Source organism: Heterodontus francisci, chromosome 43, assembly GCF_036365525.1.
Source record: "Heterodontus francisci isolate sHetFra1 chromosome 43, sHetFra1.hap1, whole genome shotgun sequence".
In the NCBI taxonomy this organism is placed as follows: domain Eukaryota; kingdom Metazoa; phylum Chordata; class Chondrichthyes; order Heterodontiformes; family Heterodontidae; genus Heterodontus; species Heterodontus francisci.
This window is the reverse complement of record NC_090413.1, coordinates 19,401,658-19,427,987: the sequence shown is the minus strand read 5'-3', so window position 1 is coordinate 19,427,987 and position 26,330 is coordinate 19,401,658. Positions and strand designations below refer to the sequence as shown.

The following is a 26,330-nucleotide window of genomic DNA, read 5'->3' as shown; positions in this document are numbered from 1 at the left end:
CAATACGTTTCAACCTCAACCACAGTAAAGCTTCCAGTTTACACCAGATAAATTTCCCACATCTGTATGTGCAAATTTAGAGATTTCAGAATTAATATCAGGTTTAAATCAGCCATTTTCTCTGAAGAATACTTTATAATTCCCAACTGCCAAGAATAACCCCATTGCTCCTCCATGTTAAAGCTTATGATATGTGCTGCAGTGATTGTAATGCGCACACATTTCTGGGCACAACTGTCTTCATAAAAGGCTCTGCAATTTGCTAGAGTCACTCCAAACAGCTTCTTTGATTTTCTACAAAATTTTTAATTGTAGTTTAAATGTGGGGGGGAGGGCACTGAAAGAAAAATCTGTATAGGCACTGTCTAAAAATGGATTCTATTTATTCCCAAATGGCCCAAATTCACTGTGTTCACCAGTGCCAGTGGGAGGAAAATTGTTTTGTATATAAAAGTTAGTATGCCATGTGGGGTAAAAACATCTACACATATAGGGCTGAATTTTACTGGCCCCTCGATGCCGCGGGTTGCAGCATGGGGGCCGGTAAAATGTTGCGGGGAGAGGCCCACCTCGACCGATGACGTCAAGAAGGGCCTGCGGCATATTACCAGCGGTGGCAGGACCTCGGTGCGGCCCCCCCCGCCACATGACGGCAGCACCACAATTAGCATATGGTAAAGAGTAATTCCCTTTGCTGATTATGCAGCCCGCCGCCTCTCCACTGGCACTTTCGGATTTTTCGCTGAACGGACGGCTGTCACGTGCCATCCTGTTCACAATTTGAAAAGGTCCTCAGAGGCAGAAGTTGTCGCCAGTGAAGGTAAGTTCTGTTATTCAGGGGTCTCACTCTGCATTGTTAAAGGGAAGAAGGAGGGGCGATATTCAGGGGTCTAACTCTGCATTCTGTAAGGGAGGAGGGGGGGCTATGCAGGGGTCTAACTCTGCATTCCTAAAGGGAGGGGGAATATGCAGGGGTCTAACTCTGCATTCTGTAAGCGAGGAGGGAGGGGGGATATTCAGGGGTCTAACTCTCCATTCTGTAAGGGAGGGGGGGGGGCTAAGCAGGAGCCTAACACTTCATTCCTAAAGGGAGGAGTGAGGGGGGGGAATACACAAGGGTCTCACTGCATTCTGGAAGGGAGGGGGTCTGGGATTACTGGAGGGAAAGCTGTTCTGGCATGAAGGGAGGTACCGTGTACCATCCCTCTGTTAACAGTGTACGCTGAGTTTGTGAGGGGGCAATGGCACACTAGGCACCCTGTGTGTGGGGAGGGTGCCAGAAAGGGCAGGAGCATTAAGGTTATATATGTGGTGGGGGCAATCGATTCAGCTTGTAGGATCTTGATGTGGTCAAGCTGTGCCACTCTGAGTGTTGGCCAAGATGGGCACGCCACATAGTTGATCCAGGAAAGCAACTGATGTACCCATCAACACCAATCCATGCCCTGTTAGGAACCTTCGAATACAAGCAGAGTTCAACTTTATTTATCACATGGAAATAGGTATGGCTCATCCTACATTATGTGATCCTCTGCACGTGAGGATTCGTATGCGTCAGAGGCCATACCAACAGGCAGGTGCAATCCACGTACAGGCCCCCGGTCGTGAGCAGCAGCCCCCAAGGGGAGCTCGCCATTATGTTTGCCGTGCATCTACAGGCCCCAACATGACATGCCATCGGATGTCAGAGCACCAGTGTCAGAGGAGATTGCGCATATAGAGAGGGTAGTGACATGTCTCTGTGCCCTGCTCAAGGATGACCTGCAACCCATGGGCTCTGGTGGACATCCCATGCCTTTGTTCCTCATGGTGGCAGCGATTCTCAAGGCTGACGCCTCTGCAGCCTCTTAGGGGCCCACCAGAGACAGCAGTGCACTGCTGCATCAGGGAGGTCACCAATGCCCTGCACCAGAGGGCCAGAGTATGTCCACGTCAGGACGAACTCTCACATCCAGGCCCAGAGGGTCATTGGTTCTGGCACCATTGCTGGAGAACCATCGGTTTTAATGTTCAGAGACTGCACTCATGTGGCCATCAGGCCTACTGTCAGGCTACCACCTGCAGAGGTCACCATTAAAGGAGCCCTCTCAATCTAGGTGAAGCTGGTATGTGAACACCGCAGCTGCTTGCAGCGAATGTGTGACTGCTTATCAGGCAGCTGCCATGACACCTGGGTCTTGCGCCAGTCCCGGCTGTTCACTGAACTGTCATTTATCTCAACTATGCCTGTGTGTTTTTTATAATTCCCAACTGCCAAGAATAACCCCATTGCTCCTCCATGTTAAAGCTTATGATATGTGCTGCAGTGATTGTAATGCGCACACATTTCTGGGCACAACTGTCTTCATAAAAGGCTCTGCAATTTGCTAGAGTCACTCCAAACAGCTTCTTTGATTTTCTACAAAATTTTTAATTGTAGTTTAAATGTGGGGGGGAGGGCACTGAAAGAAAAATCTGTATAGGCACTGTCTAAAAATGGATTCTATTTATTCCCAAATGGCCCAAATTCACTGTGTTCACCAGTGCCAGTGGGAGGAAAATTGTTTTGTATATAAAAGTTAGTATGCCATGTGGGGTAAAAACATCTACACATATAGGGCTGAATTTTACTGGCCCCTCGATGCCGCGGGTTGCAGCATGGGGGCCGGTAAAATGTTGCGGGGAGAGGCCCACCTCGACCGATGACGTCAAGAAGGGCCTGCGGCATATTACCAGCGGTGGCAGGACCTCGGTGCGGCCCCCCCCGCCACATGACGGCAGCACCACAATTAGCATATGGTAAAGAGTAATTCCCTTTGCTGATTATGCAGCCCGCCGCCTCTCCACTGGCACTTTCGGATTTTTCGCTGAACGGACGGCTGTCACGTGCCATCCTGTTCACAATTTGAAAAGGTCCTCAGAGGCAGAAGTTGTCGCCAGTGAAGGTAAGTTCTGTTATTCAGGGGTCTCACTCTGCATTGTTAAAGGGAAGAAGGAGGGGCGATATTCAGGGGTCTAACTCTGCATTCTGTAAGGGAGGAGGGGGGGCTATGCAGGGGTCTAACTCTGCATTCCTAAAGGGAGGGGGAATATGCAGGGGTCTAACTCTGCATTCTGTAAGCGAGGAGGGAGGGGGGATATTCAGGGGTCTAACTCTCCATTCTGTAAGGGAGGGGGGGGGCTAAGCAGGAGCCTAACACTTCATTCCTAAAGGGAGGAGTGAGGGGGGGGAATACACAAGGGTCTCACTGCATTCTGGAAGGGAGGGGGTCTGGGATTACTGGAGGGAAAGCTGTTCTGGCATGAAGGGAGGTACCGTGTACCATCCCTCTGTTAACAGTGTACGCTGAGTTTGTGAGGGGGCAATGGCACACTAGGCACCCTGTGTGTGGGGAGGGTGCCAGAAAGGGCAGGAGCATTAAGGTTATATATGTGGTGGGGGCAATCGATTCAGCTTGTAGGATCTTGATGTGGTCAAGCTGTGCCACTCTGAGTGTTGGCCAAGATGGGCACGCCACATAGTTGATCCAGGAAAGCAACTGATGTACCCATCAACACCAATCCATGCCCTGTTAGGAACCTTCGAATACAAGCAGAGTTCAACTTTATTTATCACATGGAAATAGGTATGGCTCATCCTACATTATGTGATCCTCTGCACGTGAGGATTCGTATGCGTCAGAGGCCATACCAACAGGCAGGTGCAATCCACGTACAGGCCCCCGGTCGTGAGCAGCAGCCCCCAAGGGGAGCTCGCCATTATGTTTGCCGTGCATCTACAGGCCCCAACATGACATGCCATCGGATGTCAGAGCACCAGTGTCAGAGGAGATTGCGCATATAGAGAGGGTAGTGACATGTCTCTGTGCCCTGCTCAAGGATGACCTGCAACCCATGGGCTCTGGTGGACATCCCATGCCTTTGTTCCTCATGGTGGCAGCGATTCTCAAGGCTGACGCCTCTGCAGCCTCTTAGGGGCCCACCAGAGACAGCAGTGCACTGCTGCATCAGGGAGGTCACCAATGCCCTGCACCAGAGGGCCAGAGTATGTCCACGTCAGGACGAACTCTCACATCCAGGCCCAGAGGGTCATTGGTTCTGGCACCATTGCTGGAGAACCATCGGTTTTAATGTTCAGAGACTGCACTCATGTGGCCATCAGGCCTACTGTCAGGCTACCACCTGCAGAGGTCACCATTAAAGGAGCCCTCTCAATCTAGGTGAAGCTGGTATGTGAACACCGCAGCTGCTTGCAGCGAATGTGTGACTGCTTATCAGGCAGCTGCCATGACACCTGGGTCTTGCGCCAGTCCCGGCTGTTCACTGAACTGTCATTTATCTCAACTATGCCTGTGTGTTTTTTTTAAAACTCTTTCATTTCTTGTGTTTTTGTGATGTTCCAAATAAATACTGATTTTTACTGAATTTCTCCAAATATATTCAGTTCTTTTAGTTCCTATTTTTCCCCATGATTTTTCACACTAAAATAGACCTTGAAAAACATCTGAAAAACAAGAGGTTTTAAATAGTTAAAGAAAACTAACCTTAATGCTCTTTATCGATGTAAACTATGGGCAAATTTTATTGTTACACCTACTTTTGCTATTCTTGATGTATTGTCTATGTTAGTAAGGCAGAGCGCCATATCTCAAGAAGGTGTTAAAACATTTGTCTGTAAAACGTTTACCGTCTTATATCCACTCCGATCAGGATTAAATTTTATCCACTCTGGATTGAGACTTCATTTTTTAAATTCTTTCATGGGATGTGGGCGTCGCTGGCAAGGTCAACATTTGTTGCCCATCCCTAATTGCCCTTGACAACTGAGTAGCTTGCTATGCCATTTCAGTTGGGCAGTAAAGAATCAACCATATTTTGTGGGTCTGGAGTCACACGTAGGCCAGACCAGGTAAGGATGGCAGATTATCTTCCCTACAGGACATTAGTGAACCAGATAGATTTTTACCACTATCGATGATAGTTTCATGGCACTATTACTGATTTTTATTAATTAATTGAATTTATATTCCACCAGTTTCCATGTTGGGATTTAAACAATGTCCCCAGGTCATTTGCCTGGGGCTCTGGATTATTAGATCAGCAACATTACCACCATCTCTCCTCCATAGTCCCTTCACAATCATTTGACAAAAGAGACATCTTTCATATTCGCCCTATATAAGTACAGCCTGCTATAAGTAGGTTGATGCTTTAGTTTTCTTCTGGAGCAGATGCTCATTTTCCATAAGATGGATGTCCTCTAAAGTTGCCTGGCTGAAATATGATGCCACTCATCATACTTGTTGCAGCAGAATCTGAGCGGCAACACAGGTGTTTCCTATGTATCAAAATCTGGGTCTTATATATTTTTTGAATTTTATTTTTAAAAATATTACCACATGCTTGAAAGACTAGACTACAAAATAAACTGCAAGCACTTCAGCCTTCCCCTGAAGGGCTTTGCAAATCCACATAATTTTTCCATAAAACATGGCCCAAGTATTTATTTGGCAGAACTATGACTACTAAAATTGATCAAGCAGAACTACAGAAAAAAAATTTCTTCCTCAAAATTTTCTTGTAGCAAGTATTTTTTTAAACTTTTTCTGTGAATATTGGAGTGCCGAGGCACAAACCACATATTTTATGTACAAAACTGTGGGAGGAAAACACTACTTCGTGTGCGTGAGTTCTGCCATTTTTAATTTCACTATGATTTAATACAACACAGATCTCATTTGTATAAAACCTCAGCAATTCCTTTATGGTTGGAACCACAGTTCCACCTAACTTTCCTCTTACTCCTTTCAAACACACCAACATCCTTGGCAAAATGTTATTGTACTTAAATGGTTAATCCGAACAAAGGAGTATTTTTCTCAATTTGATATTGGGCTTTTCCATTTGTTTGAGCAGGAACGTGCCTTGAAGCAGGTCTCAGTGAAAAGTTATGAATAGGTCCAAAGAGATTGTGGCCAAAATAATTCTGACTTTGAATTTACAATCCAAGTGCAAGCCCAAAGGAAATGGAACTTTTTGTACAGTCAGCTTATAAAGCAACAGGAAAGTCAACAGATTCTCACTAAAGTGTAAAATACTTATTCTATTTAAAGCAATGTGTTTCTTAATGTGCAAAATTAATCAAGTACAGTACCAGAAGTCCTTTTTCTGGAGCAGGGCATCTCATGACATGCCTGGTTTGTTAGATTATTTTCCTCATCTTACAGCTCGAAAAAAAAGTTGCACTGCAAAATGCTACAAGTGCAAGTTGATAATGGTGCAGCAAAGTCAATGGAGCACCTAGAACCTGGTGAACAATGGGACAAACAGTCTTCTCCTTAACTAATAAAATTTAAAGATTAAAAATGCAGAGGAACAATGGAGAAGGAAATTGGATGGTTAAAGTCAAATTAGATACAGAAAGAGAAATAAAGATGGAGGCAGAAAGATTAGATTAAGAGAGTAGGGAAATAAAGATACAGAAAGGAAAAGAAAAAGCTTAAAAAATTGAAAATTTTAAAAACCTCTAGGAACAGTTTACTACCTGCAGGAACGAGAGTCCACAGTTTTAATTATTTCCTTTCTGGGCAACCAAGGTTGCGTGGCAATGCAGGAACATGAATCTTGTCATTAAAAGGGTCCTTATGCGATATGTACCAGCCATAACTTTCTGCAGCAAGTTTAATTTATTTTAACGCCACAAATGCGAGAAATTTCTTGAAATTCGGGGAAGTTGAAAGTGAGCTCCCATTTTTATGAGGCTAATGACGTGAAAATCATCCAACAATTTGTGGCATTTCAGAACTCTCAGCATATATTTTCCTCATCACAAATTACTGGGTTATTTACACACTTATAACAGTATTTGCATTAAACTTTTAGTTTTAGTTTTCCCTCGGATCTCAGGTACTTCATCCTCTTCCTCTACTGTGAAGACTGATACAAAGCAAATATTTAGCAAATCTTCCATTTCCTGATTTTCCATTAAAATATCACCTCTACCTGTCTTTAAGAGGCCCACATTACTCTTAGCCACCCTCTTTCGCTTAATCTTTTGTAGCTCCATCTACTCTCTGTGTATCCCTTTGCTGTTCTTTATACCTCTCCCTGCCTGAGGGATTTCCATTGTTTTTTGAACTTTTGTTGACCAGGATTGTTTAATTACACAAGTCAGCCTTGCCTAAATTTAAAATCTTGGGTTGTAACTCACCCTCTCAAACCTAATATCAAAATTAATCATGTTATGCTGTTAGCTAGATGATCCCTTACCATTAGATTGTTGACTAATTCTGGCTCATTATTCATCACTAAAACTTGTGTGGCCTATTTTCAGAACATATTGTTCCAGAAAAACTGTCAAATACACTCAAGAAATTTGCTGCCATTGGGACTCGAACTATTCTGCTTCTCCCAGTCTATGTGAAAATCAAATTCGCCCATCATAATCACACGTTTTTCAACAGGTTTCTCTGATCTCCGTACTTATGATACCCACTACTTTATTACTACTATTTGGAGTTCTGCAGACAAGTCCCATTCAGGTTTTGTATCTTTCCCTATTCATCAATTCTATCCAGAGCATTTCTATAGCCCGCTCACCCTTACAAATATCCTCTCTTTCTAATGCTGCAATAGTGACTGTCACCAATATTGTTGCTACTCCTTTTCCAATTTTCCTGTCCTTTCTAAATACTATAATCTGGAATATTTATCTCCCAGTCATGCCCAGCTTGTAGCCAGGTCTCCGTGATATCCATTACATCATCATCTTTAATCTGGATTTGCACTTCTAACTTGTTTGTTTTATTCCTTATGCTACATGCATTTGTGTATAGAACTCCTACTTGGGCAATAGACCCCTTTACTCTGATGTTGTTTTTCTCACACTTTTTGTTTTCATCATTCCTGTAGTATTTTTATATTTCTTCATATATTGTTCCAGATCCTGAAGTATTTATATTACCTTTAATACTATTTATGATCTGTGGCTGAATTTTTGTACGGAGACGGACAGGCATGAAAACCCACAAGTGATGGGTAGCCAATTAAGGGAAATTAAAAGCCTATTAATGCCTATTGTCAGAGGCCAACTGAATTTTCCAGTTGGCCAGCGGACCCCACCACGGTTTCGGAGACGAGGCTAGCTACCTGGAGGCAGCCTCCCAGCAGTAGGGGGAGGGAGTGGGGAGCTTGGCCAGTGCTCCAGGCAGGCTTTGAGGCCCTCCCCATCTGCCTGACTACAGCTGCGGCCATAGGGTTTCCCCTCCACAATGGTGGTCCAGCTCGGGTCTTTTTTAAAATTTAAATCTAAAAGTTTAAAAAGTAGGAGCGAGGGCTCCCCAAGATGGAGATGCCCACTCTCTCTCTCTCTTACCTGAACTGCAGGCTGCTGCTCCTTAGAGCTGGAGGGCCTCCTATTGGCCCTCAGACTTTGAGAGCCTGCCGTCATCCTTAACTGAGTAGCGAGCCTGTCCTCTGGCCACTAATTGGCCAATTCAGGAAAATCACTGCCAGGTGACTGTTTCCCACAAAGTGGACTAAGTTTTGTCTTGCCAGCAAGGCTCTCGGTGCTGGGCCGAAAAGGCAGGGGGAGCCTCGCCTCGGCCTTTCGGAACCCACTCCCAGCACGATTTAACAGTGCTCAGCCACTTAAGCGCTTGGCACAAGGATCCCCATCCCTTTAAAGACAGGGACCCCACCTCCAAGAACAGCTGGCCAATCAGACGGCTGGCAGTGCCTACAAAAGGCCTTGGACCCAGGCCCAGTGTTGCAGCCTGCACCCAAGGTGAGGTGGGGTCGCCGGGGCCAGACCAGCAGGCCCTGGTGAGGGAGGGTGAGATGGGGTGTGTTTAGTGCAGGGGGCAGGGAGTTCAGGGAGGCAGGTTGTTTCCCGGTGGGGGTCCTGCTTGAGCCACAGATTGCCCAAGGAGCAGGCCCCCCTCCACCAAGCCCCCAGGTTGGGCACCTTGTTTTACTGGGTGGCTTCCCAGCATGGAGAAGATCCCCTCCTGCACTGGCTAAATTCCAGCAGCAGCAGAAAGTAGCACTTAAGTGGCGGGTAATGGCCCTCAATTGACCTCTGGGCGGGAAGGCCATTGTTGGCCTATCCCGCTCCCAACTCAATTTTAGTGCGACGGGAAGGCGATGGGCCCTCTGCCCCGGCTCAATTCTATGGCCCCACCGCACCCCACCACCCCCTCCCCCATGGGACCCATTAAATTCAGCCTAGTGTGGGGTCGTGACCCCCATTTGACTTCAACATCGAGGTCCCAACCCAAAACCCTGTCTATGGGCTTTATTCTCATCTCTTTTTCTTATCTCTAGGCTATTTTTACGTTTGTTATTTCTGTCCAAGACCTGCCCGCTCTTTATTGGTTTATTACAATCACATGATGTCTTGCAAAAAAAAAAACTCCAAGAGGTTTCCTTATTAAGACAAGCTCTATTCTGATTTAAAAGGAGCTTTAGGTTGGAGAACCCAAAACAATATCTTAAAATACAGTTCAGACTTAATTACTTTTCATGTTAAAAATTAAAGCAAATTAGCACATAGGTTGTTTTCAATGTTACGACCAAGTGAGGAAGGGGTCCAGGGCTCCCCTCTCAGCCTTTTCCTGGTTTGGCCATAACAGGGTTTAACTTTTAAAACTCTGTGTTTTTAGCTTCCCCTCAGTGAGTCCTTGCTCACTGCTCTCTAATTGTCACTGTAAAGAAATCACCAGACAGGCTTTCTTCGGTTTAAACAAGAAAGGTGCAATTTATTAACTTTAAAACTCAGTTAAAACTACAAAAAATATGCAACGAGACCACTTTCAAACTTATTTTGCTGATCTTCTGTCTTGAGGCTCTTAAGGTACTTCCATGGGTCCCTGGAACTTTGCGTGAAAGAGAGAGAGAGAGAGAGAGAGATGTGACTAGCTCCCTGTTTGAAACAGCCTCTCCTGCGAGGTTTTTTAGATTAGAGATACAGCACTGAAACAGGCCCTTCGGCCCACCGAGTCTGTGCCGACCATCAACCACCCAGTTATACTAATCCTACACTAATCCCATATTCCTACCCAACATCCCCACCTGACCCTATATTTCCCTACCACCTACCTATACTAGTGACAATTTATAAAGGCCAATTTACCTACCAACCTGCAAGTCTTTTTGGCTTGTGGGAGGAAACCGGAGCACCCGGAGAAAACCCACGCAGACACAGGGAGAACTTGCAAACTCCACACAGGCAGTACCCAGAATCGAACCCGGGTCCCTGGAGCTGTGAGGCGGCAGTGCTAACCACTGCGCCACTGTGCCGCCCCAAACTGTGAGTCCTCCAAACTTACCAGACACTCTCAGTGGCGGGGGGAGTGGGGGGGGTGGTGGAATGTTGGCTCTTACACATTCAACGATGCTCAATGTCTCTTGATCATCACTATTGACAAAATCCATCTGGCTAATTGAATCCGGGACTACTCCCATTGTCTCTCTATGCAACAGTCTTTTAGAATGCAAATGTTCAGCCGCTGTTCTGTGGTCTTTTTAAAACAAGTTATGTTCAATGTCCAGCAAACGTTCAAATAATGTTCCATATGACGAAATTAATATTTCCATCTGGCAGGTGTGGTTTCCGTCAAACTTCCACATCCAGCTGAATGAAATGCGATATTGGGGGAACATTTCATTATAAAATAGAAAGAAGAGAAAGTACAGGAAAACACAGGTGCATATCTCTCATTCATTCAGAAATCTTAAGAACTGTTACAGTCTGTCTTTCCTTAATAGTAGTGCTGCTTTAAATTGCCCCTTTTCCCTTGAGGTGGGTCTGAGATAGCTATGTGTTGTCCAAAGGGGTTTGAACTTTCTTCTCTATCAGCCTGCAATAGAAGCCTACTACCCGACCCGAACCTGACGGGACCCGACGACATGTGTTGGGATCGGGTCGGGTCGGGTCCGTCTGCACACACACAGTAAGTGCTCTGCTGCTAAGTATTGAAATTAAAAAAAAAACTTACCTGAGCTGGGAGTCTGGGACGAAACTGAGTCTGCGCAGTGACCGAGTGACGTCACGATGACGTCATCGCGCATGCGCTGCAGCTTCGTGGAGATTCTGAGTCCGAAGGGGAGTAAAAAGATGGTCGGGTTGGGCTCCGGTCGGATCGAGTCGTGGTGGGTTTGGGTCGGGTCGGGGTCGGGACAAAATCGGAGGGACCCGGGCCGGGTTGGGCTCAGATCTGTGGTGATTCAGTCGGGTTCTGGTCGGGTTCTTTTTTCCCAACCTGAGCAGGCCTCTAGCCTGCAATACGTTGGGAATGGGAATCCCAATAAACATGTAATTTTTGGGGAGGTGTGCAGTTTGCACATTTCCATGATTGTCTAGGGTGCCTTTGTTCCTGTTGAGGTCTGCAGGGGGAGGGTTAGATTTAATTAGCCCTGTTTTGGAGTTCTGATCATGGGAGTTGGCAGTGGATGGATCCACTCTGATCTCTCAGTGCTCTGATGAGTCATGCAAGTGCTTTTCACTTTCGGGTATGGTTGTTTCCCTTTTCTCCTGACTGTGGGGTGGGGGGGGATTCTTTATTAATCTTCCCTTTGTCCTCTGGGACTCTGGTGGAGTGCTACTGGTGTCTACATTTACATAGAAAGATGTGGGGTCATTTTTTCAAACACTTCGGGGTTGACTGACCGGACAGTAGGGGGTTTCCATTTGGGAATCCTCTTGGATCTCCTTTAACCTGTCCACTCTGTCCCTTTTTCCCCTTTCCTCTCTAACTTTTTGCCAGCCCTGTGCCTGACTGTCCCCTTTTGTTCTCGGCAGGGATCCCTTACAATTCACCGGCCCTCTGCTGGAGGGTCCTCCAAATGCTGGTACAGGACTTAGGGGTGAAGATTTCACTGTGGGTTGGAGTTTCCCCTCAACCTGGCACCTGTGGCAACTCCTATAGTATTCCACCACATCTTTGTAGAGTTTTGGCCAGTCAAACTGCTGTCTTATACGGGCTTTGGTTTTTCGTATACTGACATGTACAGCCATTGTAATCTCATGGGCCATTCTTAATATTTCTCTCCGGTACCTCTCCGATGGGCCAAAGGGCCTGTTTCAGTGCTGTATCTCTCTATGACTACCTCTGCAGCACTACTAACTAGTGAACCACTGTCCACTCTTTGTCCTCAGGTCTGTGAGGAGAACTCCACTTCCTCATCAGTACCTCACTCTTTAAATAGTAGTAATCAGGGACTCCCTCTGCTTCAATTTCAGACTGGGCAGCCTCCGCTAACTCTCTCAATACTTGGTCGGCTCGCTGAGCCTCAGCTAGGGAAGATTTATTTAATTCATTCCCTGGGTCCTCTAACTTTCCAAAGAAAGTTTCAGACAGACAGACCTCATGGTCATCTGCCTGCAGTGCCAATTCAGTCTCCTCTGGAGGAGCTAGTTTGGTCATGGCCCAATTCACTACACATTCAAGGAAACTGCAGGAGACCGTCTCCTGCCACTGCCCTGTCTCTCTGACCTCCTGCGGTCTCTCTTTCACTACTGGGGAAGCTACCACCTTCACCCCCACCAGATAATTACAGAGGAGCAGGTCAACCCCGTCCACAGGGAAACTAGGGACAATCCCTATGGTCACCGGTCCCAAAACTGAGGGACTTGAGGTTGTTTTCGTTGGAGAGAAGGAGGAGGAGAGGTGACTTAATAGAGACATATAAGATAATCAGAGGGTTAGATAGGGTGGATAGTGAGAGTCTTTTTCCTCGGATGGTGATGGCAAACACGAGGGGACATAGCTTTAAGTTGAGGGGTGATAGATATAGGACAGATGTCAGAGGTAGTTTCTTTACTCAGAGTAGTAGGGGCGTGGAACGCCCTGCCTGCAGCAGTAGTAGACTCTCCAACTTTAAGGGCATTTAAGTGGTCATTGGATAGACATATGGATGCAAATGGAATAGTGTAGGTCAGATGGTTTCACAGGTCAGCGCAACATCGAGGGCCGAAGGGCCTGTACTGCGCTGTAATGTTCCAAAACCAGGTTGCACTCTAGGTGCATCCGGTGTGCAGGTACAGGCATACACTGCCATCCAAGACCATTCACCACCATTCATTATTTACTGCACTCTCTGGGGGAAAGGTCAGGTCTTTTCCCAGTAAAAGGGATCTGGTGGCCCCTGTATCCCTGAGGATTACTATGGGCTTGCGTGCCCCACTCAAGGGGTATGGGGTTACTCTTCCTTTAGACACAAAATCCCGCAGTTTCCAGCAGTCAACTCTCAGATGACCTGCCTTATTACAATGGAAGCACACAGGTCTCCGGGTCTCACTCCTATTTACAGCACCTTCCTTTTTGGCTGGAGGAGGGCCTGTCCTGCTTTTCTTTCTCTCCTAGGACTGCTTGGGCTCCTATCACCTTCCTACCCTTTGTCCTTTTCGGATTTGTGGGGGTGACAAGGAAAGGTTTTCCCTTGGGGAACCGACTTGTATATAAGAGCAAACTCATCAGCCAGAACTGCGGATTGCCTCATTCTATGCACATGTGTCTTTATGGATAAGGAGAAAGAGTTTTTAAATTCCTCTAGCAAAACCACCTCTCTGATGCTTTCATAGCTGGGCTGTACTTTAAGAGCCCTGAACCGCTGATCAAAAGCCAGCTGCTTACTTCTCTCAAACTCCAAGCAAGTTTGATCAGCTTGCTTGCTGAGGGTTCGAAACTTCTGGCAGTATGCTTCCGGTACTAACTCATATGCCCCGAGGATAGCATTTTTTGTCAGTTCATAATCTGATGAACACTCATCTGGCAACAGAGAATAAACCTCATGGCTTTTCCTGTTAGCTTACTTTGCATCAGAAGAGTCCAGCTCTCAGCCGGCCATTTTAACTGCCTTGCCAGTTTCTCAAAAGATACAAAAAATGCTTCCACGTCTCCCTCATTGAATTTTGGAATTAATTGGGAAAATTTTAAAAACTCTGTACACAGCCCCGCACCACTTGTATTTTTTATTCCTTTACTGGGGTTACTCCGTCGCCCCTCTCGTCAACTCAAGCCACCTGAGCTCTCTTTCCTCCCGTTCCTTCTGGAAATTTCTTTCTCTTTCTCTCTCCTTTTCTTTCTCCTAGCCTTGGCACGCAAAGTGATCCCACACTGCTCAGCCATATTTCTCAACTCTTCCATAGACAGCGCCTTTAACTTATCCCAAGTTACTTCATCCTGGCTTCAGGAGTTACTGGCTTCAGTCGCAGACATGTTAGTATTCTAGCTCACACAACCACAAGAAAACCTGTATTGAAATCTTTTCTCGTTTTGATTGGATCAATTTGACTTCCCACATCCAATTTCTCGTTTGTCTGCGGGTCCAATCCCAGACGAGTCCCCAAGTTTCTGATACGACCAGGTGAGGAAGGGGTCTTGGGCTCCCCTCTCAGCCTTTTCCTGGTTTGGCCATAACAGGGTTTAACTTTTAAAACACCGTGTTTTTAGCTTCCTCCCAGCGAGTCCTTGCTCACTACTCTCTAATTGTCACTGTAAAGAAATCAACTAAACAGGCTTTCTTAGGTTTAAACAAGAAAGGTGCAAGTTTATTAATCTTAAAATTCTAACCCAGTTAAACTACTAAAAATACGCAACACGACCATGCTAGCATGCATACGTGATAAACACACATGCAAATAGAGACAGAGGAGGAGAAAGAATTAAAGGGGGAAGGTTTGAAGTAATAGATAGAGTTCAGTTACTGGTTTTGGGTTGGATGTAAAGTCTTTGATTGAAGTTAAGTCTTGCAGTTCTCGTTAGAGCCCAGTGCACATTTTCAAACTTGTTTCGTTGGTCTTCTGTCTTGAGGCTTAAGTGGGTCCCTGAAGTTCAATTGCAGTCTCTTCCAAAAACTGTTCTGTGAGCACAATTCAATTAACTCCAGGTTGGCCAGCAGGTTAGTCATGTGACTAGCTCCCTGTTTGAACCAGCCTCGCCTGCGAGGTTTGTGGAGTCCTCCAAGTTTATCAGACACTCTCAGTGGGGGGTGGAATGCTGGCTCTTACACATTCAATGACTCTCAATATCTCTTGGTCATTACCATTGACAAAACCCATCTGGCTAGCTGAATCCGGGAGTACTCCAAGCAACTGTCGTTTAGAATGCAAATGTGCAGCCATGTTTTCAGCCACTGTTCTGTGGTCTTTTTAAAACAAGTTATGTTCAATGTCCAGTAAGCGTTCAAATAATGTCCCATATGATGAAATTAATATTTCTATCCGGCAAGTGTGGTTTCCGTCACATCAAAAATAAAGCACGCATCCAACCAGTTCAACTGATTAAGCTCTGCACTTTTAAACTAGTTCAAATCCCAACACTACCTCTCATTTACACTTAGTTAGCTCCATTGTTTCATCAGTTCTCAGCCAGACCGTCAAAAGACAAGGAGCAAAAGTGATGCAGAAACAGGTATTTTTATTTAACATTTCAATTGGTTGTACCATGGAGTGGTTGGATAGAGGTTTACATGCATCATAGGCCTTGTGGTGACTTTACACTTTTGGAATTGCCATGATGGGGAATTAAGAGTTAAGACAAGCTGTTTCTCCACTTACAGAGAAGAACAATCACAGCACAGATCACCTTGAGCTGCTTTCATGCAACTCCAAGTGGCTATTTACAAGATTGAACAGACCACAACTACAATTTGGTCTCCTGCCTAACTTCTCAGCTGGGGAATAGTACAGAGAACAGATAGTACTGCGGCAAAAATAAAACACAGAGTGATTGACTAAAGAAGTCAAAGGAACAGTCGTCAGGCACACTTAATAAACAAGTTGTTAATCTGTCATAAAAGATTTAGTAGAAATGCATCTCATGCTAGCTTGTTTACAATCCTATTTATACAGAGATGTATTGTTACTTTAATGAATTAAATCTACGAAGTGCAAGAGCTGTATGCCTCACTCTGGCTTGAATTGTGCCTCCTACCATTCAACAGCATTGATGGCAGTTGTCAAAAGTCCACAGCCAAAGGCATTCCACACTAATGACATAAAACAATAGTGGCAAATCTCTTAAAAGGGAAGATAATCTTTAAGAAGAAAAAAGATACATAAAAGTACTTTTTGATCACTGTTGGCTAAGTAAAGAGGATTCATAAGTTACATAAGATATTCAATAATATGTGCAAATTTAATTTGTGAGAAGATTCACTGCACAATTCTCTACTGTTCACTCACCTGCTGTGATGCCTGAACCTGCTGTACCACCTGTGTTGGAACTCCAGACTGTGCACCAGCTGAAGAGGAGCTGGAATCTGAGCCTGTCTCGGTTGGCCTCATGCTCGCTTCTAAAGAAAAACAGTAACAGCTCTTAATACACATTCATAACTTCTGTCTTATTGATGAAGAACTTTGACAATGGATTTGAAAAATAAAGTAACAAATGATTTTAGGAGTTTGTAATATTACAGGACCATCTTCAGTTCTAATGCTAATTTAATTTTACTCATTCTATTCATAATTCATTGTTCCAATAATATCTCATTCTGAACCTTGGCCATGTTCTTTTGTTTTACCTTTCCAAACCAAGTTACAATTTACTAACACAATTAATTTGATGGCAGCAGCAGCATGATTTTAACAATAAGATCTAGGATACAAATTTGAAACTTAAAAAAAAGTTACACTCAGTACTAACAAGATAAAGTATGCCAATAGGTAAGAGATTTATTTTAAATGCATAACATTTATCTAGTGTGGTCTATCTTTTAAAACCATGAACAATTGCATCAACGTAAGGAAGTTGGCTACTACTGTGATGTCATTAAATTTCAAGGATATTACATAATTCAAATTTACTTGAAATTATGAAGCCAATCTATAATTTAAAAAAAATCAGCAATCACATTGGCCAACAGGAATCATGTGACAATTCTGTTTGTGTCACTCTCAAACCATCTCATTGGCAGCTGCTAAGCACATAAGCAATCTGATTATTTGATGTTTGATTGACTGGACTCTGAACCAGGATCTGTAAGGACTGCTGAGTGGTTCCAGCATTTCTTGTTTTTATATCTGTAAGGACTGGCTGGGGAAATACAGACTTACTAGGTTTCAGATTCGAGACATATAAGAACATAAGAAATAGAAGCAGGAGTAGGTCATTTGGCCCTTCGAGCCTACTCCGCCATTCAGTATGAACGTGACTAATCTTCTACCTCAATTCCACCCTCCTGCACCAAACAGCAAACATTACAGATTCCAGCTCCATGGACATCCCCTGATAAAGGCACTGAAAGACCCCAGGTCCACTACACAGGTCATTCAAAGCACTTTCTTCCAGGCAATGGCTGCCCAATTACCTCCTAGCTAGGAACCAGACAAGTGAGCATTACGAGCATCTTATGGGCCATTTCAGGGATCAGTCTTCAAACAAGCAGATGGATTTTACATGGGACCAGAGGCTCGCTTTGTGACAGAATTACAGTCATAGAGTTATACAGTACAGAAACAGGCTCTTCGGCCCATCGTGTCTGTGCCGGCCATCAGGCACCTAACTATTCTAGTCCCATTTTCCAGCACTTGGCCCATAGCCTTGTATGCTATGGCGTTTCAAGTGCTCATCTAAATAGTTCTTAAATGTTGTGAGGGTTCCTGCCTCTACCACCACTTCAGGCAGTGCGTTCCAGATTCCAACCACCCTCCGGGTGAAAAAATGTTTCCTCAAATCCCCTCTAAACCTCCTGCCCCTTACCTTAAATCTATGCCCCCTGGTTATTGACCCCTCTGCTAAGGGAAAAAGTCTCTTCCTATCTAACCTATCAATGCCCCTCATAATTTTGTATACCTCAATCAAGCCCCCCCTCATCCTTCCCTGTTCTAAAGAAAACAACCCTAGCCTTTTCAGTCTCCCTTCATAGCTGAAATGCTCCAGCCCAGGCAACATCCTGGTGAATCTCCTCTGCACCCTCTCCAGTGCAATCACATCCTTCCTATAGTATGGTGCCCAGAACTGTACACAGTACTCCAGCTGTGGCCCAACTAGCGTTTTATACAGCTCCATCACAACCTCCCTGCTCTTATATTCTATGCCTCGGCTAATAAAGGCAAGTATCCCATATGTCTTCCTAACCAGCTTATCGACCTGTGCTGCTGCCTTCAGTGATCTATGGACAAGTACGCCAAGGTCCCTCTGACCTTCTGTACTTCCTAGGGTCCTACCATCCATTTTATATTCCCTTGTCTTGTTAGTCCTCCCAAAATGCATCACCTCACACTTCTCAGAATTAAATTCCATTTGCCACAGCTCCGCCCATCTATATCACTATATCATCCTGTAATCTAAGGCTTTCCTCCTCACTATTTACTACACCACCAATTTTCGTGTCATCTGCGAACTTACTTATCATACCTCCTATATTCATGTCTAAATCATTCATGTACACTACAAACAGCAAGGGTCCCAGCACCGATCCCTGTGGTACACCACTGGCACAGGCTTCCACTCGCAAAAACAACCCTCGACCATTACCCTCTGTTTCCTGCCACCAAGCCAATTTTGGATCCAATTTGCCAAACTGCCCTGGATCCTATGGGCTCTTACCTTCTTAACCAATCTCCCATGCGGGACCTTATCAAAAGCCTCAATGAAGTCCATGTAGACTACATCAACTGCCTTACTCTCATCTACACATCTGGGCACCTCCTCGAAAAATTCAATCAAACTAGTTAGACACGATCTCCCCCTGACAAAGCCATGCTGCCTATCGCTGATTATTCCCGGTCTCTCCAAGTGGAGATCAATCCTGCCCCTCAGAATTTTTTCCAATAGTTTCCCAACCACTGATGTTAGACTCACTGTAATTACCTGGTCTATCCCTGCTACCCTTCTTGAATAATGGTACCACATTCGCTGTCCTCCAGTCCTCTGGCACCTCTCCTGTGGCCAGAGAGGATTTGAAAATTTGTGTCAAAGCCCCTGCTATCACCTCCCTTGCCTCACACAACAGCCTGGGATACATCTCATCTGGGCCTGGGGATTTATCCACTTTTAAGCCCACTAAAGCATCTAATTTTTTTTTAAAATTCATTCATGGGATGTGGGCGTCACTGGCTATGCCAGCATTTATTGCCCATCCCTAATTGCCCTTGAGAAGGTGGTAGTGTGCTGCCTTCTTAAACTGCTGCAGTCCATGTGAGGTAGGTACACCCACAGCGCTGTTAGGAAGGGAGTTCCAGGATTTTGACCCAGCGACAGTGAAGGAACGGCGATATAGTTCCAAGTCAGGATGGTGTGTGACTTGGACGGGAACTTGTCGGTGGTGATGCTCCCATGCATCTGCTGCTCTTGTCCTTCGAGGTGGTAGAGGTCGCGGGTTTGGAAGGTGCTGTCTAAGGAGCCTTGGTGCGATGCTGCAGTGCATCTTGTAGATGGGACACACTGCTGCCACTCTGCGTCGGTGGTGGAGGGAGTGAATGTTTGTGCATGGTGTGCCAATCAAGCGGGCTGCTTTGTTCTGGATGGTGTTGAGCTTCTTGAGTGTTGTTGGAGCTGCACCCATCCAGGCAAGTGGAGAGTATTCCATCACACTCCTGACTTGTGCATTGTAGATAGTGGACAGGCTTTGGGAGTCAGGAGGTGAGTTACTCACCACAGGATTCTTAGCCTCTGACCTGCTCTTTGTAGCCACAGTATTTTTTATTTTTTATTTTTTAGACATACAGCACTGAAACAGACCCTTCGGCCCACCGAGTCTGTGCCGACCAACAACCACCTATTTATACTAACCCTACAGTAATCCCATATTCCCTACCACCTACCTACACTAGGGACAATTTACAACAGCCAATTTACCTATCACCTGCAAGTCTTTGGCTGTGGGAGGAAACCGGAGCACCTGGCGAAAACCCACGTGGTCACAGGGAGAACTTGCAAACTCCGCAAAGGCAGTACCCAGAATCTAACCTGGGTCCCTGGAGCTGTGAGGCTGTGGAGCTAACCACTGCGCCACTGGCTACTCCAGTTCAGTTTATGGTCAATGGTAGCCCCAAAGATGTTGATAGTGGGGGATTCAGCATTGGTAATGCCATTGACTGTCAAGAGGAGATGGTTAGATTCTCTCTTGTTGGAGATGGTCACTGCCTGGTACTTGTGTGGCACAAATGTTACTTGCCACTTATCAGCCCAAGCCTGGATATTGTCCAGGTCTTGCTGCATTTCTACACGGAGTGCTTCAGTATTTGAGGAGTCGCGAATGGTGCTGAACATTGTGCAGTCATCAGCAAACCTCCCCACTTCTGACCTTATGATAGAAGGAAGGTCATTGATGAAGCAGCTGAAGATGGTTGGGCCAAGGACACTACCCTGAGGAACTCCTGCAGTGATGTCCTGGAGCTCAGATGTTTGACCTCCAACAACCACAGCCATCTTCCTTTGCTCTAGGTATGACTCCAACCACCAAAGAGTTTTCCCCCTGATTCCCATTGACTCCAGTTTTGCTAGGGCTCCTTGATGCCATACTCAGTCAAATGCTGCCTTGATGTCAAGGGCAGTCACTCTCGCCTCACCTCTGGAGTTCGGCTCTTCTGTCCATGTTTGAACCAAGGCTGTAATGAGATCAGGAGCTGAGTGGCCCTGGCGGAACCCAAACTGTGCATCACTGAGCAGGTTATTGCTAAACAAGTGCTGCTTGATGGCACTGTTGATGACACCTTCCATCACTTTACTGATGATTGAGAGTAGACTGATGGGGCTATTGGTAATTGGCTGGGCTGGACTTGTCCTGCTTTTTGTGTACAGGACATACCTGGGCAATTTTCCACATTGCCGGGTAGATGCCAGTGTTGTAACTATACTGGAACAGCTTGGCTAGGGGTGCGGCAAGTTCTGGAGCACAGGTCTTCTGTACTTTTGCCGGAATATTGTCAGGACCCATAGCCTTTGCAGTATCCAGTGCCTTCAGTCGTTTCTTGATATCACGTGGAGTAAATCGAATTGGCTGAAGTCTGGCATCTGTAATGCTGGGGACTTCAGGAGGGGGCCAAGATGGATCATCAACTCGGCACTTCTGGCTGAAGATTGTAGCAAATGCTTCTGCCTTATCTTTCCACTGATGTGCTGGGCTCCCCCATCATTGAGGATGGGATAGTTGTGGAGCCACCTCCTCTAGTCAGTTTTCATGACTGGATATGGCAGGACTGCAGAGCTTAGATTTGATTTGTTGGTTATGGAATTGCTTAGCTCTGTCTATTGCACGCTGCTTATGCAGTTTGGCATGCAAGTAGTCCTGGGTTGTAGTTTCACCAGGTTGACACCTCATTTTGAGGTATGCCTGGTGCTGCTCCTGGCATGTCCTCCTGCACTCTTCATTGAACCAGGGTTAGTCTCCTGGCTTGATGGTAATGGTAGAGTGGGGGATATGCCGGGCCATGAGGTTACAGATTGTGGTTGAGTACAATTCTGCTGCTGCTGATGGCCCACAGCGCCTCATGGATGCCCAGTTTTGCATTGCTAGATCTGTTCGAAATCTATCCCATTTAGCACGGTGATAGTGCCACACAACACGATGGACGGTATCCTCAATGTGAAGGCGGGACTTCGTCTCCACAAGGACTGTGCAGTGGTCACTCCTACCAATACAGTCTTGGACAGAAGTATCTGCGGCAGGCAGATTGGTGAGGACGAGGTCAAGTATGTTTTTCCCTCATGTTGGTTCCCCCACCAACTGCTGCAGACCCAGTCTAGCAGCTATGTTCATTAGTACTTGGCCAGCTCGGTCAGTAGTGGTGCTACCGAGCCACTCTTGGTGATGGACATTGAAGTCCCCCACCCAGAGTACATTTTGTGCCCTTGCCACCCTCAGTGCTTCCTCCAAGTGGTGTTCAACATGGAGGAGTACTGACTCATCAGCTGAGGGAGGGCGGTAGGTGGTAATCAGTAGGAGGTTACCTTGCCCATGTTTGACCTGATGCCATGAGACTTCATGGGGTCCGGAGTCAATGTTGAGGACTCCCAGGCCAACTCCCTCCCTACTGTAGACCACTGTCCCGCCACCTCTGCTGGGTCTGTCTTGCCGGTGGGACAGGACATACCCAGGGATAGAGTGATTGCAGTGTCTGGGACATTGTCGTTAAGGTATGATTCCATGTGTATGACTGTCAGGCTGTTGCTTGACTAGTCTGTGGGACAGCTCTCCCAACTTTGGCACAAGCCCCCAGATGTTAGTAAGGAGGACTTTGCAGGGTCGACAGGGCTGGGTTTGCTGTTGTCGTTTCCAGTGCCGAGGGCAATGCCGGGTGGTCCATCCGGTTTCATTCCTTTTTATTGACTTTGCAGCGGTTAGGTACAACTGAGTGGCTTGCTAGGCCATTTCAGAGGGCATGTTCGAGTTAACCACATTGCTGTGGGTCTGGAGTCACATGTAGGCCAGACCAGGTAAGGACAGCAGATTTCCTTCCCTAAAGGACATTAGTGAACCAGATGGGTTTTTACAACAATCGACAATGGTTTCACTAGCTTTTAATTCCAGATTTAGTAATTAAATTCAAATTCCACCTTCTGCTGTGGTGGGATTCGAACCCATGTCTCCAGATCAATACCCTGGGTCTCTGGGTTACTAGTCCAGTGATTTTATTTTTATTTATTTATTGATACAGCACTGAAATAGGCCCTTCGGCCCACCGAGTCTGCGCCGACCATCAACCACCCATTTATACTAATCCCATATTCCTACCACATCCCCAACACCTACCTATACTAGGGGCAATTTATAATGGCCAATTTACCTATCAACCTGCAAGTCTTTGGCTGTGGGAGGAAACCAGAGCACCCGGCGAAAACCCACACAGACATAGGGAGAACTTGCAAACTCCACACAGGCAGTACCCAGAATTGAACCCAGGTCGCTGGAGCTGTGAGGCTGCGGTGCTAACCACTACGCCACCACCTCCTCTTCCTACTTCCTCCCATTCAATATTAATATGTTCAAGTATATCGCAATCCCCGTCCCTGATCTCTACACCTACATAGTCATTCTCCACAGTGAAAACAGATGAAAAGTAATCATTTAAAACCTCACGTATGTCCTCCGGCTCCACACACACATTGCCACTTTGGTCCCTAATGGGCCCTACTGTTTCCCTGGTTATCCTCTTGCCCTTAATATACTTATAAAACGCCTTAGGATTTTCCTTTATATTGACCGCCAATGTTTTTTCATGTCCCCTCTTGGCTCTCCTAATTACTTTTATAAGTACTCCCCCAACTTTCTATACTCCTCTAATGCCTCCGTTGTTTTCAGTGCTCCGAATCTGCCATAAGCCTCCTTTTTTTTCCTGATCCAATCACAGAATAATACAATGCAGAAGAGGCCCTTCGGCTCATCGAGTCTGCACCGATGCATTAAAGACACCTGACCTGTCTACCTAGTCCCCTTTGCCAGCACTTGGCCCATTGCCTTGAATGTTATGATGTGCCATGTGCTCATCCAGGTACTTTTTAAAGGATGTGAGGCAACCCGCCTCGACCACCCTCCCAGGCAGTGCATTCCAGACCGTCACCACCCTCTGGGTAAAAAAGTTCTTCCTCAAATCCCCCTTATACCTCCTGCCCCTCACCTTAAACTTGTGTCCCCTCGTAACTGACCCTTCAACTAAGGGGAACAGCTGCTCCCTATCCACCCTGTCCATGCCCCTCATAATCTTGTACACCTCGATCAGGTCACCCCTCAGTCTTCTCTGCTCCAGCGAAAACAACCCAAGCCTATCCAACCTCTCTTCATAGCTTAAATATTCCATCCCAGGCAACATCCTGGTGAATCGCCTCTGCACCCCCTCCAGTGCAATCACATCCTTCCTATAATGTGGCGACCAGAATTGCACAGAGTACTCCAGCTGTGGCCTTACCAAAGTTCTATACAACTCCAACATGACCTCCCTGCTTTTGTAATCTATGCCTCGATTGATAAAGGCAAGTGTCCCATATGCCTTTTTCACCACCCTATTAACCTGCCCTTCTGCCTTCAGAGATCTATGGACAAACACGCCAAGGTCCCTTTGTTCCTCGGAACTTCCCGGTGTCAGGCCATTCATTGAATACTTCCGTGTCACATTACTCCTTCCAAAGTGTATCACCTCAAACTTTTCAGGGTTAAATTCCATCTGCCACTTTTCTGCCCATTTGACCATCCCGTCTATATCTTCCTGTAACCCAAGACACTCAACCTCATTGTTAACCACTCGGCCAATCTTTGTGTCATCCGCGAACTTACTGATCCTGCCCCCCACATAGTCATCTAGGTCGTTTATATAAATGACAAACAATAGGGGACCCAGCACAGATCCCTGTGGTACACCACTGGACACTGGCTTCCAGTCACTAAAACAATACTCTATATCCCTTGACATCCAGGGTTCCCTGGACTTGATGGTCCTATCCTTAACCTTAATGGGAACATGTTGGTCCTGAACTCTCACTATTTCCTCTTTGAATGCCTCCCACTGGCCTGATGTAGACTTTCCTACAAGTAGCTGCTCCCAGTCCACTTTGGCCAAATCCTGTTCTGTCAAATTGAAATCGGCCTTCCCCCAATTCAGTACCTTTATTTCTGGCCCATCTTTGTCCTTTTCTATAACTACCTTAAATCTTACAGAATTATGGTCACTATCCCTGAAATTGAAAGATCACATCATTTGTCTGGTAGTCACCTGCTGAAAAAAAAAACTGATCTGCACAACCCACCAGTGAGAGACCCTTTATGTTTGCCTAAACATTCCCTCTCACTTTGAAGCAAAACAGTTTCCAGAATTTTGTAGAAGCCACTTGAGAGATCAAGCAATAGGAGCTAACTCAGTTATGCAAGATGTGCAAGGAGTCTTGGACAGCGACTCAAACTTCAACAACCTAAACTACACCTATTAATATTACAAAAAGGTGAGACATCGAAATCCATATACATTGTAAGTGTCATTTCATATTTGAAGAGATTATAAAGTATTCACAGGGCAGTGCTGTCTTAAAGCAAATAATCTATTATTATATTCAGTTATTGGCATGTTCTGTAGTCAAAACTAAACTAATTCAGTTTAAATCTTAAATTACATTAATTATACAGTGACTGTAGAAGGGCTGAGTGTCAATTCCCAAGCTTATGGAATATCAGCAGGCGCTCAGTAAGCAGCTACAGCTGAGGTCAAGTGTCCATCCGGAGCTCAGAGGAGGGACAAGGTAAACATCCAAACTGTTCTTCAGGCCCTAGATTATTGATCAGTAACACAATGAGAGGCATCCTAATACTTAAATAATATACTGGCTTACAATTCGCCAATACAATTAATTTTAATTTCACTTCTTACGTCATACCTCTATCCCTAGATTAACAGGAGCAGAAGACAACCTGCTCTCAATGATTTATTCTTGAACTAGCTCTTAGGATATGTAAAACAGCAGCTGGGGGCAAATCATCCTACAATTTTCACTCCCTTTCTCTAAGGAAACATCAAAAATACACCTGATATGATACCTGATGTCTACAAACCAGCATATGGGAAAATAATGACCTAACCTTACACCCTATCAACTCATAGTCCTTCCCACTGGAACAGCAGTGTGTCATCCTCTCATTTTGTTTACTTATTCCACTTATTCATAAGGCATCTGTGTCAGAAACTGAAACCAACCTTCTTGAAATTGTTTTGATAATATTTTATAGACATAATTGGTTCGAATACAATAAAAAAGAAAGACTTGCATTTATATAGTCTCATTCCCTTAGTACCTCACTGGACTGTCAGCCTGGATTATACACTTCAGACTCAGAGGTGAGAGCACTCTTAATAATCATTCAAATTCATTATACTGAATTCACAGAATAGATTCAGCAAAATAGAGGTTTAAACATTATGACTTTCATGCAAGTATACAATTTAAAATGTAGAGGTTGCAATTATGAGGAAAGATCTCTCATAAATGATAAAACTAAAATCTCAAGTTAGGCTATTATACAATCTTCCGAATGAACAGATGTTGCTAGATTGAAAAAAAATCCTCTTTACAGTCATTAATGTAAATTAATACTGCAGAAAACTATGCCAGGTCTTGCTATAGTGCCAACAGAAACTAATACTTAAGCTCTCCTAATTTCTCAGTAAATTTATCCAGTGAACAGCTAAGCTGTACAAACTAGCAAAGTCCCCGGAATGATTCCCAATCTATGACGACATAGCCTGTCTCACTTGGGACGGACATACAGGGATTTCAATTGGTTAGCATATCTAGGTTAGGGTAGAGAGAAATTAGCCAGAACTCTTGCTCTTGATCACTATCCAGCAACTGTTGCTAGAATGAATTGAAATTCCATTTCACAACCTCAGAATATCCCAAAGTGCTTCACAGCCAATTAAGTAC

The 26,330-nt window shown here is 45.3% G+C and overlaps 1 protein-coding gene across 9 annotated transcripts in view; it reads right to left on the bottom strand.

Annotated features, from left to right (window-relative positions):
• rfx1a (regulatory factor X, 1a (influences HLA class II expression)) overlaps nucleotides 1-26,330 on the bottom strand; it is a 239,869-nt gene that overhangs the window by 68,555 nt on the left and 144,984 nt on the right. For all 9 annotated transcript variants that reach the window (XM_068021068.1, XM_068021069.1, XM_068021077.1 and 6 more), the window contains one exon: nucleotides 16,166-16,275. In XM_068021068.1, the coding sequence (XP_067877169.1) occupies nucleotides 16,166-16,275 (110 nt within the window). The remainder of the gene's footprint in view (nucleotides 1-16,165; nucleotides 16,276-26,330) is intronic.